The following is a 14762-nucleotide window of genomic DNA, read 5'->3' on the forward strand; positions in this document are numbered from 1 at the left end:
ATTTTAGGAAAATGACATCTTCTTGGGCTGGGAAAAAGGAGCTTACAGAAAGTGGGGGAAGAGCAAAAAAAGGTGTTCAGATTTAACTCTAGAGGAAATGAAGAAACAGGCAGCTGTCCAGTGTCTGCGCTCTGCTTCTGATGAAGTAAGTTTAATTCATTTTTGAAAATGCATTATTTTCTTGGTCATTGATGTACAAGCTGCAGAAGTCATTGCTCTGCTTTTAATTTTTCTGTTCTGTTGGTGTAGGTGTATTGAAGATTTCCATAGCAAAGCAGCAGATGAATCCAGACTAGTGGGGTATAGCTCACATCGACCAGCAGGTGGAGATAGAGAACTGATTAACAGTTGGCCTTAAAGCCTGGTGTTCCTCTTGTTACTTCAGTTTTGCTCTATCTCCCAGCAGGAATGGAGCTTACTCTACTAGCTCCTGGATTCTGGCTGGGGCCGGTTTGGTGGTGTTCCTGTGGCTTCCTCTGTTGAGACTCGGTCTCTTCAGTAGGACAGGGGTGCCTGGCTGAGCGGTGCCGGCTTTGGGAGCTACACCTGGGCCCTCCCAGGTCCCTTCTCCACCCTCCCCTCCATTGGTTTGAGTGGGTTCTTGGGCCACTGCAGGAAGTTCGTCTTGGAGTTCTTCATTCCAGTACAAAAAAAAAAAAAAACAGCGTCTTCCTGCTTGTGCTGAGCCATGCTGTGTGGCTTGCAGTGCGATTACCAGCTGTAACCCGACTGCAGTTAGAACGGGGACCGGTTGGTGAGTTACTGTGTTTGCTGTCTGCCTCCTCTTTAGTCAGTCGGTCGTTCGTGTTCGTTCCGGCGGTCGCGGGGGGGGGGCGGAGTCAGCGGTCGGCGGCGTGGGGCCGCGCGTGTGAAGAAAAAAAAAAAAAAAAAAAAGTTTTTTTTGAAGCGCCGGTTTTAGCGATGGCAGCAGTGGCGGCTCAGCGGTGCTCGCGCTGTGGGAAGCGTAGAGCACTGTCAGGCTTCTGCTCTGCAGGGTGTGGGGACACACCGGCAGAAGATGCCTTCCTGCAAGAGGGTGAAGTAGCCATCTCCCGTGTCAGTGAGGCACGGTCTACGTCCCCGGGCCTCGAGGGTGACTCGGGGGGACTGCAAGGCTCTTCCGCGGCTGAGGGGAGGTCAGCGGAGGTCGGGGAGCCGGGGTCGCTAGGGGACAGCGCGGCTGCGCGCCCTAGCATTGATCAGGCTGGTTCAACTTTACTGGGGGTGAGTTCCTTCTCCCCGGAATTTGTTATGTTATTGCACCAAGCATTTCTGCTACAGGGCTCGCAGTCGGCCCAGTCGGTGCAGGCGACCTGTCCGTCCCTCCCGGGGCCTTCCACCTCCACGGGTTTAACCGGGGCTAAGGCCGGCCCGTCTGCGGGTCCTGTACTGTCGCCTGGGCGGTCGCAGGGGGCGAAGAAACGCAGACTCGCGACCGTGGACGCTGAAGGTCATCTTCCCTTTTCACCTTTCTCCCTTCCTGAATCATTAGAGGAAGGGGAGGTCTTAGATTGGGAGGTAGAGGATCCCCCGGGCAGGGAAGTTGATGATCCTTCCGCGCTCCGGCTGTTTCATAGAGAGGAGCTGGCGTCCTTGATTTCCAAGGCTTTGCAGGGTTTAAGTATCTCTCAGGAGGATGCTAAGGTGTCGGGTAACCCCCTGATGGCAGGTACGCGTAAGCCACCTAGGTCCTTTCCGGTGCATGAAGCCATGCAGGAGCTGATCTCGGCGCAATGGGATACGCCGGAGGCCAGTTTACGAGTGGCAAAGGCCATGCGGCTCCTGTATCCGGTTGACCCGACCGAACTTGAAAAGTTTAGGTTACCTAGGGTGGACGCTTTGGTGGCAGCGGTAACGAGAAAGACTACCTTGCCAGTGGAAGGGGGGGTGACACTAAAGGATGCGCAGGATAGGAAGATTGAATCTTCCCTAAAAATGTCCTTTGAAGTAGCGGCGGTTACCTTACAGGCCGCTATTTGCAGCTCGTATGCGGCGAGGGCATGTTTGCAGTGGTCACAATGGATGACCGATAATTTAATGGAGTCCGGGGGTTCTGTCCCTTCGGAACTGGCTGATTTGGAGTCAGGCTTGGCCTATTTGGCAGACTCCTTATATGACATTATTCGAGCATCTGCGAAACAGATGTCTCTGTCAGTGGTATCGCGCAGATCCTTATGGCTCCGACATTGGGCAGCAGATGCTGCATCCAAGCTTAGGCTGGTGAGACTCCCTTTTAAAGGAGGTTTATTATTTGGAGAGGACTTAGAGAAATTGGTGAAAGATTTTGGGGATACCAAAACACAGCGTCTACCGGAGGATAGGGCTAGGCCCCCGGTGAGGTCCTCCTCGTCTAGACCGCGCTTCAGAGATGTGAGGCGGTCCAGGCCTGGTAAACCAGTCTTCAGATCAGCATGTGGTTCTTTCTCTGCGTCGAGGCCTAGGTTTCAGCAGAGGAGTTCCTTTCGTACGACGAAACCCTCTTCAGGTCAGCCAACACGTACCCCACCAAGTCGCACTCCGCAATGACGGTGGCTTGGCTCCCTCCGCCCTTCCCTTAGGGGGCCGGCTTTCGGCGTTCCGGGCGGAGTGGGCCACAATCACGTCGGATCAGTGGGTGTTGGACATTGTTCGAGAAGGGTACAAGTTGGAGTTCGCCTCTCCCGTCGAAGATTCTTTCTTGGTGTCCCCGTGCCATGGGGCGGCCAAGGGAGAGGCGGTCCGCATGACTCTTCAGGGGCTGCTCGATCTGGGGGCGGTGGTACCGGTACCCCCGGAAGAGGTAGGCCGCGGGATATATTCCCTTTACTTCACTGTTCCAAAGAAGGGGGGGTCGTTCAGACCGGTGCTGGACCTCAAAGTGGTCAACAGATTTCTCAGTGTTCGCCATTTCCGGATGGAGACGGTACGCTCGGTCATTGCGGCAGTTCGACCGGGAGAGTTCCTCACGTCCCTAGATCTCAAGGAGGCGTACCTACATATCCCGATCTGGCCTCCGCATCAGCGGTATCTAAGGTTTGCGATTCTTGGCCAGCACTATCAGTTTCGGGCAATGCCCTTTGGCCTGGCGACGGCTCCCCGCACCTTTTCCAAGGTCATGGTCGTGGTAGCAGCCTCTCTTCGCAAGGAAGGGATTCGGGTACACCCCTACTTAGACGACTGGCTGATCCGCGCCTCGTCCAGACAGGAGAGTTTGTCGGTTACTCAGAGGGTAATATCTCTCCTTCAGTCGTTAGGGTGGATCGTCAATTTTCCCAAGAGTTCTCTGTCCCCGTCGCAGTCTTTGGTACATCTGGGGGTCAGATTCGACACTGCTCTGGGGAGAGTATTTCTACCCCGAGACCGGGGAGAGAAATTGCAGGCTCAGATTCGCCTACTTCTCGGGTCGCCCAGACCTCGGGTTTGGGATTATGTGCAGGTTTTGGGCTCCATGGTAGCGACTCTGGAGGTGGTCCCCTGGGCTCGGGGCCACATGAGACCCTTACAACAGTCGCTTCTCTCTCGCTGGTCCCCAGCTTCTCTGGACTACAATGTGCGTCTCCGATGGAGTCCTCGGGCGGCTCGCAGCATGCAATGGTGGCTACACGAGTTGCACCTGTGGCGGGGCATGCCGTTAGCCACACCGGAGTGGGTGGTGGTGACGACGGATGCCAGTCTGAGGGGCTGGGGGGCCCAGTGCCTGCAAGCGTCGGTGCAGGGAGTGTGGTCCTTAGAGGAAGCACAGTGGCCCATCAATTTGTTGGAGTTAAAAGCGATCAGATTGGCGCTGAGGGCTTTTCAGTCCCTGATTCAGGACAGGCCGACCAGAATCTTTTCGGACAGTGTCACGGCGGTCGCATATGTCAATCGTCAGGGGGGCACTCGGAGTCCGCAGTTGGCCGAAGAGGCAAGGAAATTGTTTCAGTGGGCAGAAGGGCATGTTCCGCTTCTGTCGGCGGCATACATTGCAGGTCACGAAAACGTGCAAGCGGACTTCCTCAGCAGAAATCTTCTAGATCCGGGCGAGTGGGAATTGTCGGCTCGAGCGTTCGACCTGCTAGTCCGTCGGTGGGGGTTGCCAGAGTTGGATCTCATGGCTTCGTCCCGCAATGCGAAGTTGCCTCGCTTCTTCAGCAGGCGCACGGAGAAGGGCTCGGAGGGGGTGGACGAGTTGGCCCTCCCATGGCCTCCAAATTCCCTTCTGTATGTGTTCCCGCCTTGGCCCATGATAGGGCGGGTATTACAACGCATCGCTCTCTTTCACGGCAGGGTGATCCTGGTGGCTCCGGATTGGCCGCGTCGACCGTGGTACGCAGATCTCGTTCAGCTTTCAGTAGGCGATCGGGTGACGTTCCAGGTAACTCCGGACTTACTAACTCAGGGCCCAATCTGGATGGAAGATCCGGCCCGCTTTGGTCTTACGGCCTGGCTCTTGAGCGGTCAAGGCTAAAGAAGAAGGGCTATTCGGAGCAGGTGATTGCCACGCTTCTTAAAGCTAAGAAGATTTCGACTTCGACCTCCTATGCGAGAGTCTGGAAGATTTTTGATGCTTGGTGCGGTCGACAGGGAATCGCGCCCTTCCATGCATCTCTGGCGGCTATTCTTGCCTTTCTGCAGGAAGGCGTAGAGAAAGGATTAGCCTATAACTCTTTAAGGGTTCAGGTGGCGGCCCTTGCCTGTTACAGGGGCCGGGTGGCGGGCGCGTCGCTGGCGTCGCAGCCGGACGTGGTCCGTTTCCTCAAAGGGGTTCACCATATCCGCCCGCCGGTAAGGCGAATTTGTCCTTCCGGGAATCTTAAACTCGTCCTGGGGAGGTTGCAGGGGGCACCTTTTGAACCCCTGTCAGCGGCCACTTTGAAGGATGTCACGCTGAAAACAGTGTTCTTGGTGGCAATGGCTTCGGCGAGGCGAGTATCGGAGCTTCAGGCGCTTTCTTGCAGAGAACCCTTTTTACGTTTTTCTGAGACGGGGGTGTCAGTGCGGCCGGTGCCGTCCTTCCTGCCTAAGGTGATTTCTTCATTTCATGTGAACCAGAGTGTATTCCTCCCGTCCTTCCGGAAGGAGGATTGGGGTAAACGATTTTTGTCTTTGCGTCGACTGGATGTGCGGCGTATGCTTCTCCATTATTTGGGGGTGACGAATGATTTTCGTAGGTCGGACCATCTCTTTGTATTGTTCGCGGGTAAGAACAAGGGGATGGCGGCGTCTAAAGCGTCCATTGCGCGTTGGGTCAAGGAGACGATTGCTTCGGCTTATGTGTTGACAGGTAAGAAAGTACCGGAGCACCTTCATGCTCATTCCACTCGGGCATTGGCTACGTCTTGGGCGGAGTCCGGGGGGATGTCTTTGGAGGAAATTTGCCGAGCGGCCACTTGGTCGTCGGGTAATACCTTTTCGAAGCATTATCGCTTAGACGTAGCAGCCAGTGCGGAGGCAAGTTTTGGCACTGCGGTACTGGCGGAGGCGGCGTTGGCGTCCCACCCGGTTTGAGTTTGCTTTGCTACATCCCACTAGTCTGGATTCATCTGCTGCTTTGCTATGGAAGGTAAAATTATGGTCTTACCTGTTAATTTTCTTTCCTTTAGAAGCAGCAGATGAATCCAGAGCCCCTCCCCAAGTGCACTGTATGGGTGTAGGGTGTTTGTTTATGGTTTCAGTTGGGATATGGTTGGTAATTGTATTATTTAGGGGCACATTTTCTACTGGAATGAAGTTTTGTGGATGCTCATGCTCCTTTCGGGCTGCTTGGGCAAAAGGCATAACTGAAGTAACAAGAGGAACACCAGGCTTTAAGGCCAACTGTTAATCAGTTCTCTATCTCCACCTGCTGGTCGATGTGAGCTATACCCCACTAGTCTGGATTCATCTGCTGCTTCTAAAGGAAAGAAAATTAACAGGTAAGACCATAATTTTACCATACTCGTACTTCAAGAAAATTTTTTTGTTAGGCATGGAATTAAACTGTAAGCGTGGTTTGTGCCAAAATTTTATGTAAGACTTTGTGACTTGTGTTGTAAGTAGTTTTAAAGCTTATGTACAGTATATCAGTATTTTATTGAATCGGATAAGAAGAAATAGACTTAAGCAGAATATGAATCTGAATAGCAGATGGCTACTTTCTATAGAGAATACTTGTTCACCATTCATGTATTCGGGTCTCCAAAACTAAAGATGTTTTGCTGTAATAAGTGTTCTGATAACATCAGGATATTAGTCCTCGTAAAACCCCAAGATGTTGGCTTCTCCTAACATTAAGCTTTTATGCGAAACTGAGGTCCCTTCTGAGGAGGCTAGTACAGAAAACCCCACCTATACATATGTAGTTGACTATGCTAGACAACACTCAGTTTAGAGAAGGTTGTGAACTTTTTCACCTGGGCTTGGTTGGATGCTGCTCACTTTTGAGTAACTATTCTGTCTTCAGAATATCTTTCTTAGAGGACAAGCAGGATAGGAAGTCTTCACAGATGGGTGACATCATCCAGTGGAGCCTGCCTGGCAAAGACTGCCCAGCAGAGATTACTCTGGAAACTTTTGAGAAGCTGGATTATGCTGCTAGAAAGTATATCTTTTACTAGCTTCATAAGGTAGATGGGACAGGCTGTGCCATCAAAATGGAAACAGAAGGATTGAACCTCATACTGAACTTTTTGAACTCCTTGATTTTGAAGCAGGACCTCCCTTAGTCTATCTTTGGAAATGAATTGGTTTCCACATGCCCTTGTTGCTGTTGTGGGGACCTTGGAAGCTCCCCTTCCCTCTCCTCAAAGACTTTAGGATACCCTGCATTTTCCTGAGGCAGAGGTAAGATCTGGACAGCCAGAAGGTAATCAGAAAGGGCTTGTGGAAACCAATTCATTTCCAACAGAAGTGGACATGGTTTTCCGCATGGTGTGATCCTCAACATCTTGATGCTGCATCCTCCCATATCCTCTGTATTGGACTATCTACTTCACTTATCCAGCTCGGGTCTTAAAACTACTATACTTAATTTAGAGTAGAGAATGACACAGTGGCGGTTTACCCGCGGCCACCGCGTTTAGCTGCGGGTGACCCGCCGAAACGGGGAACGAAAACTAGCAGTCGCTGCGGCGACAAGGACAAGGCCATTCACCGCCCCGTGAGGCATGAAGGATCGCGCGGTCCCCGCAGCCCACACCCGCCTGCCCAATCGATCCTAGTGTTTAGCCAGCTCTCTCCCTTCTCCTCACCTTAGTTTGTAGGTTTTCTTTTTTGGCGACCCGCACGCTATCAGAGAGCCGCGCACCCGCTGCTGCTCAGTTTCGATCTTCTGCTCTGACGCAACTGGAAACAGGAAGTTGCAGCAGAGCAGAAGATTGAACACAGAGCAGCCGCGCGTGCGCAGGTCGCGGAAAAACAAAACCTACAAACTAAGGTGAGGAGAAGGGAGAGAGCTGGCTAAACAGTAGGATCGATTGGGCAGGTGGGTGGTGGCTGCGGGGACCGTGCGATCGCTCGTGTTCCCGGCTCAAACTGGAAGGAGGGAGTGAAAGGGAAAAGGATTCTGGGCCAAGGGGATGAAGACAGAAAGAAAAACCCACAGCAGGAAAGAAAGGGAAGGACAGGCAGGTGAGCCAGATGCTAGAAGCAGGGGGGGGGGGAAGAAAGAGGGAAGAAAGCTAGATGGGGTTGAAAAGAAGAGACACACTGGTATGGAAGAGGAAGATAGGGGAAATCTGGACACAGGAAGGTAACAGAAAGAGGGGAAATTATGTGCATGGGGCATAGGGACAAAGACATAAAGGGGACATGCCATGGGGATGGTATATGGACACAGGGGGGGGCAATGACAGATACATAGGGGAGATATCAGAAATGGAGAAAATAGGAGCACAGAAGCGCAATGGTTTGTGAGGATGGGACAGGGACCGAGCTCGCAGGCTCCAGTGGCTTGCACAAATTACATTGTAACGTGCCATGAAAATAAGAGGGAGAAAGGTAGATAGATAGGCCACGCGAGAGGAGCTGAAGGGTAGTAGAAAGGATCAGATGGTAAAGGAGGGAGGGAAGGGTGGTGGTGGAAAGGAATAGGACAGACATTGAAGGAGGGTGGAGAGGAACAGACCCCGAAGGGAAAGGTGGAAGACAGAGTGGGAAGAAGACAGATGCCAGACTATGGGGGAGCGGAGGGAAGAAGATGGCTGCTAGACCAATTTGGGGGGGGGGAAGGGAGAGGCACAGTAACAGCAAATGGAAGACACAGAGAGAAGACACACAGTGGATGGAAGGAATTGAATGAGAAGATGTGGAAAGCAGAAACCAGACAACAAAGGTAGAAAAAAAAATTATATTTATTTATTTATTTTTTGCTTTAGGATAAAATAGTATATTAGTTGTGTTGATAAAAATTTATAAACAAAGCCCTGCCAGCTGAACATCTCTTTCTCTAGTTCAGCAGTAGGAACTTTGATTTATAAGAAAGGAATAAGCTAAATATTACAGTACTAAGGCTTATATGGATGCAGCGGGGACGGTGACGGGGCGGTGAAAGGGGTGACGGTGACAGGGCGGTGCAGAGGATGGTGGTCCGGGGACGGGGCGGTGACGGGGACAGATTTTTTCCCCGTGTCATTCTCTAATTTAGAGTTCACCTCAATGCTCTTAGTGCTTTCCATACTCCGGTCAACAATAAATCGCTGACTGAGCATCCTCTTGTCTCCAGGTTTATGAAAGGACTTTTCATCTTAAGCCGCCTCCAATGGTTTGGGATCTTAATAATGTTCTAATTAGGTTGATGAAACCTCCATTTGAACCAATGTCCTCTGCTCATTTTAAGTATCTCACTTGGAAAGTGGTATTTTTAATCTTTATCACTCGCGTCTAGTGAATGAGCTTCAAGCCTTGATGTCGGACCCACCTTTTACAGTTTTCCACCATGATAAGGTAGTTCTCCGCACCCATCCTAAATTCTTGCCTAAGGTAGTTACAGAATTTCATCTAAATCAATCAATTGTGCTTCCAGTGTTCTTTCCAAAGCCTCAATCTAACCATGGTGAAACAGCACTTCATACCTTAGAAACTGCAAACGAGCCTTGGCTTATTTATTACTTACAAAGGACTAAGCCACACAGACCATCTCCTCAGCTGTTCATCTCCTTTGATCCTAACATGTTGGGATGCACTGTAACCAAGAGAACTATTTCCACTTGGCTTACGGCATGTATTTCCTTTATGCTCAGGCTGGGCTGCAGTTTGCAGGTCATGTGACAGCACATAAGGTATAAGCTATGGCAGCTTCAGTTGCATTTTTGTGTTCCACTCCATTGATGAAATCTGTAAAGCAGCTACTTGGTCCTCAGTTCACACATTCACATCTCACTACTGCCTGGACTCCTATTCCAGATGAGATGGTCACTTCAGCCAAGCAGTGTTACAAAATGTATTATCTTAAATGGCCAACTCTCTCTCCATCCCATTGCAGTAAGTTAGGGAGTCCGAGCTTACTGACCTAGAATAAAGCACAGTTACCGTAACGGGTATTATCCATGGACAGCAAGCAGATATTCTCACATCCCACCCTCCTCCCCAAATTGGCTTCTTAGATTGCTTACAGAACTGAGGTACTGCAAGCCTCTTCAGGCAAGAAGGCATAAGAAGTTGAACATAAGAATAGCCTTACTGGGTCAGACCAATGGTCCATCTAGCTCAGTATGTCATCTTCACGGAGGCCAATCCAAGTCACAAGTACCTGGCAAAACCCCAAATAACAGCATTCTCTCCTTCCCTTTTTCCCTTCTTGTGGTCTGGTGTAACTCCTCTCCTTTCCTTCTCTCCTCCCTTCCATGGTTTAGCATATCTCTCTCCTTCACTCCCCCACGGTGCGGATAGTCGCAAGCACTTTAACATTTTAAAGTAACAGTTCACTTTTTAGACTGTCCGTACCGGGCTCTGTGTATGATGTCGCCCATAATGTGAGAATATCAGCCTGCTGTCCCCAGATAAAACCCGTTATGGTAAGTAACTCTGTTTTCCATTTTATATGGGAATAGTTTCTGAGCTCCTTTGAAGCCTTTGTTGGCAGTTAACATTACTGTTTTGTTTCATTTTACTTGTTGAGCAGAACAATGGTTTCTAAACCTGTTTGCTACAGGTGCTTCTACTTCACATTTATTTGGTGGCTCTCAGTGCTTGGGTGCTAAGGAACCCAGTGAAGTAAAGCAGAGGCAAAAGGAAAAATCCAGAGTGGATTCCTTCTGCAGCTGGCACATAGAACAGTGGTCTCAAACTCACGGCCCGGGGGCCACATGCGGCCCACCAGGTACTATTTTGAGGCCCTCGGTATGTTTATCATAATCACAAAAGTAAAATAAAACAGTTTCTTGACCATATGTCTTTAGCTATAAATATCAAAACACCAACAACCTTAGGTAGTTTCAGTTCTATCCCACTTCAAGACCTCAGCAGTGCAGGCTGTGTGTAAATTTCATTCACAGCGTTGTTAGCACCAAAATCTTTATCGGTCTACTTTTTATAATTTATTTTATAGTTATATTTTAAATTTCTATTTTAAATTAAATCAAATACTCATCTCTTTCATGGAGCATAGCAGGGGTTCTTCACTCCAACATAGGCTATGTTATGCCCAGGGGGCTTTATCAAGGTATTTCCCCTTAGTATGCCAATTCCATGAGTGCTATATCATCAATTTCTTCAGCAAAACCTAACATACTTGTTTAGCTATAAATTACATTTTTATTATTATTAAGACTTAGCCAAAAGGAAAGATTTATAAATTGTCATTTCTTTAATAAGACGTTAACTATTTTTTCTGAGGCCCTCCAAGTACCTACAAATCCAAAATGTGGCCCTGCAAAGGGTTTGAGTTTGAGACCACTGGTCTAGAATGTCTCACCTATCTACTGGAAAAGAGCTTACCAGGGTAAGTACATAATCTCATTTTCTGGTTGCTTGAGAGTTACTGTAAAAAATAGTTTTGTCTCCCTTCCCACTTCACTCTATTATTCCCCCAACCCCCACATGTAGGTCTAAGATCTGTTCTTCCCTTCTTTCTGAATCATTCTTTAACCCATTCTCTCCTCACTTTTGGGTCCAGCATCCATCTCCCCTGTTCTTTACCCTGCAGTATCCATGACCCTCTCCCCACCCCCACACTTATGGGTCCAGCATCCATGGCAGCTGGATTACGCCCCTCCCTCTAGCTCCCTGAAGCAGCAGGCAGCTGGTCCTGACAACCTCCTTCTTTCTCTTACCCAAAACAGCAGATCCGGTTTTGACAACAATCTTCCTTCCCTACCCAAAGCAGCAGAGCTGGTCCTGACCCCCCCCAACTCCCACACACACTTATCTGAAGCAGTAGCAGCAGCCAGTGAGCAGAGGAAGCACCGTAATCAGGCTGCTTCTGGTCAGTCCTAACAGGGCCTTTCCTCTGCAACTGAAGGTAGGGAGGGATGGGGTTGTTGGGTCTGGAACATGACTTTTGATGTTGTCTGAGGAGCGTGGGAGTCAATTTTGTGTGTTGCTGGCAATTTTTTTTTGTCAGTTATTTGAATACCGTTTAACTGGGATTCTACAGTACTGTAGCCCAAGAGATGCTGGTTGGGATTAAATGGGAAGCCCAAATAGAGATAATAAAACTGCTAGGCCATAATTTATACAATATGGTGTTTGTCCTTTCCTACCAAAGTACAGTATTCCACTAGTATAGTTCCCAATGTTTGTGTTTGACCGTTGTGATCAGTTTTTAAAAAAATGAAAACATTTGATGCATTTCCATTGTATTTTTTTCTCCCTCTAATATAGAGCTCTGGAATTGAAATGTTAGTGGAGGAGCTGTGCTCTAAATTGAAAGACCTTCAGAGTAAAGAAGGTAAGAATATTTACTTTGTATTTTGCTTTCTGTTTCATGTAATTTTATCACAAAGTACTACAAAAATCTGTGTTACTGTCAAAACTAACTACTGAATGTAAAAATTTGTAATTGACAGAATATGTTTAGCCAAGATTAGAAATGGGAACAAGAACTGTTTTATTTACTAAACGAGCCTAGGGACATTTAGCTGAGACAACTAACACAGCTAGAACAACAAGCCACAAAGGGCTCAGATAATTAAATCATAGGCTCCTTTGACAGAGAGGGAAACCAAGTAAAAAAACTTGAGTGCTCAAAGGACCCCCTGAGAAAAACCTTGGCTAACCTCAATGGTCAAGTAGAAATAAGTTCAAAAATTGCCCCAAAATAATCCAGGCAAACACAATGTGATAGCAAATACAAAAATCCCCAAAAACAAAAGGAAAAATGTAAGAAAAATTGAGAAAAAAGCCCCAACAGTACTTAGCTTTAGACGGTTGCAACCATGCTGTCAGCAATCCACACATGAATCAACACTGTTAAAACACACATCTGTAATCCAGTCAAGCATTGGGGCTACTTCAAATCTTCCTCCTTCAACAAGAGCCTTGTTTCACCAATTTATGCTGCTTCAGGAAAGAAGAAAGGCAGTCAAAAATGTGCTCAAACTGCTGTAGTGAGGAAGTTCTGTAGACTGCTACACCCACAACTCAGAAAGAGGGGATGGTTTTACCAATCAGAAGCCAGCAAGATCATGAAAAATCCTCACAGCTGCTGTTGCATTGGGACAAAAGCTACAAGACAGAGGTTATCCTCACTGGACAATTCACAATGCTTATAAGCAGGCTTTACATAATAATCGTGATCTGCTTCTACAAAATAAAGCTGGTGACAATGTTTTGCCTTCTATGTCTGCCCAATGTGTATTACAGTACAGTTGATCCTCGAAGGTTGTGGCATCTATTTTGAAACGACATCGGTAAATATTAGAAGTGCTCCCAGTTTTGTTGCAAGTGCAATATATGGTATCTTTTTCTAGGAACACAGATTTGGCAGATATACTTAGTAGAGATGATGTATGAACAGTAAAAAGAGATGATGTGGGAGGACATTCAAAATGTAATCATTTTTCCATCTGTGCAGTTACAGATGAAGTGCATACTTTCAAATGGGATAAAATCAAGTTCACAATGAAGTTTTAGTATAATACAACTTGTGAATCCAGTGAAGTAATTTATGTTGCTAGATATCCCTGCGACAGGATATACAGTCAAGTGAAAAAATTAGGACACCCCATGAAATATTCAATTCTTTCTTAAGAAATATTCACATATCGATGTCAAATCTTTTTTTAAAATTTATCTTTGAAAAAGAAAGTGATGTAATTGCAGGTAAACAACCTGCAACAGAAATTTTCCTTGATTTACTCATGAAGCAAAAGATATCTACAAAAATGTGTATTCTAACTGAGGAATAAATAAGGACACCCTACACCCTAATAGCTAGTGTTACCTCCTTTGGCTCAAATAACTAGTGAGACGCTTCTTGCAACCATCTTCCAGTCTCTGACATCGGTCTGAGGAAAGTTTGGCCCACCCCTCAATGCAGAATTCTTTCAGCTGTGAAATGTTTGAGGAGTTTCAGACCTTTGTTTGCAGCGGCTATTTCCTCAACGACGTCTGCTGTATCTTCCCCTGTATCGTCAGGTCAGATAGCTCAGCAGAAAGTTCCAGCAGTGGTGTTTAAGGTGCCTAAGACTTCCAAGTCGAAGCACATTTCCACTGTCTCTGTGGAACCTCCAGCCAATGCAGGTGGTCCAGTTTCAGACGCGGATCCATCCTTGCCGGCTTCTTTCCAGACCATGTTAGAGAAGCAATTCATTCAGTTCCTCACTAATATGGGACTGAAGCTTGTTACTCTAATCCAGCCCGGGCATTCTGCAGACTCCAGCGAGGTTGAGCCTCTTCCTATGCCTCAGTCTGAGCCTACACACTCTATGCAGGGAGCAGAGTCTCTGCAAGTGTCTGGTCTGGCATCTATGCAAGTGAAGCAAGGAGCAGATTCTTTGCAAGTACCTTGACAGGAATCCTCACTCCATACAAGGAGCAGAGCCTTTGGGAGTGCATCGAGGTTCCTCCATCAAGCCTCTGGAGCTTCGATCCACAGCTTCCAGCCCTATCCATTCCTTGGTGGCATCGACTGCTTCCATCGAGGGCGAAGTCTCCTCGATCTTCGAGATCTGCTTCCAAGCACCATTCTCACCGACGATCGAGGCCTTCCTCAAGGCATGCTTCCAGGCATAGCTCTTCTTCCAAAGAGAGTCCTTCTTCAACTAAGCCTCGATCTACACCTTCCAGTTCTACTAGACCACCAACTCCTCGATCGAGATCTCCACTTCCACACCTCGAGGACTCAGCGGTTTCGATTGCTTCGTCCAAGTCTCCCCATTCTTTTGATGCCTTTTTTCCTGCCAAAACTTCATCTTTGCCCCAGGCTGCCTCGACGACCTCGAGTCCTTCTTGAGGCAAGGCATTGGCGGATCAGCTATCTTTCTCCTCTTTTCTTTATCAGATGGCTATTGACTTGGACCTTCCTCTTCGCAAGCTTTGGTCTCGGACTTTTACCAGATGCCTGGAGACTCCTTATGCCATTCCAGCTGTCCAGGCAAATTAGACTCCAGATATAAAACTCTCCATTGCAAAGGATTTGAGAATTCACAGTTATCTCACCAATCCCTACTTGTGGAGTCATCCTTGAAAAGGTCCCTTCCTTCCAAGGTTTATGCTACCGTTCCTCCTGGAAGGGAACACTATGGACAAATTCGGACGTCGCATCTATCAAAATGCCATGATGTCCTCTAAAGTCCTTAATTACAATTTCCATTTTATCACTTATTTTGAGTTCCTCATTGCTCTTTTGCCTAAATTTCTCAGTTATTTAGATACTCAAAAGCACT

At 47.9% G+C, this 14762-nt stretch overlaps 1 protein-coding gene across 4 annotated transcripts in view; it reads left to right on the plus strand.

Annotated features, from left to right (window-relative positions):
* The window catches only part of KIAA0232 (KIAA0232 ortholog), a 238094-nt gene that overhangs the window by 62247 nt on the left and 161085 nt on the right, over nt 1-14762 (plus strand). For all 4 annotated transcript variants that reach the window (XM_033949832.1, XM_033949813.1, XM_033949804.1 and 1 more), the window contains exons 4-5: nt 8-145; nt 11758-11824. In XM_033949832.1, coding sequence (XP_033805723.1) covers nt 98-145; nt 11758-11824 — 115 coding nt within the window. In that variant the 5' untranslated portion in view covers nt 8-97. The remainder of the gene's footprint in view (nt 1-7; nt 146-11757; nt 11825-14762) is intronic.

Source organism: Geotrypetes seraphini, chromosome 1, assembly GCF_902459505.1.
Source record: "Geotrypetes seraphini chromosome 1, aGeoSer1.1, whole genome shotgun sequence".
NCBI lineage: Eukaryota > Metazoa > Chordata > Amphibia > Gymnophiona > Dermophiidae > Geotrypetes > Geotrypetes seraphini.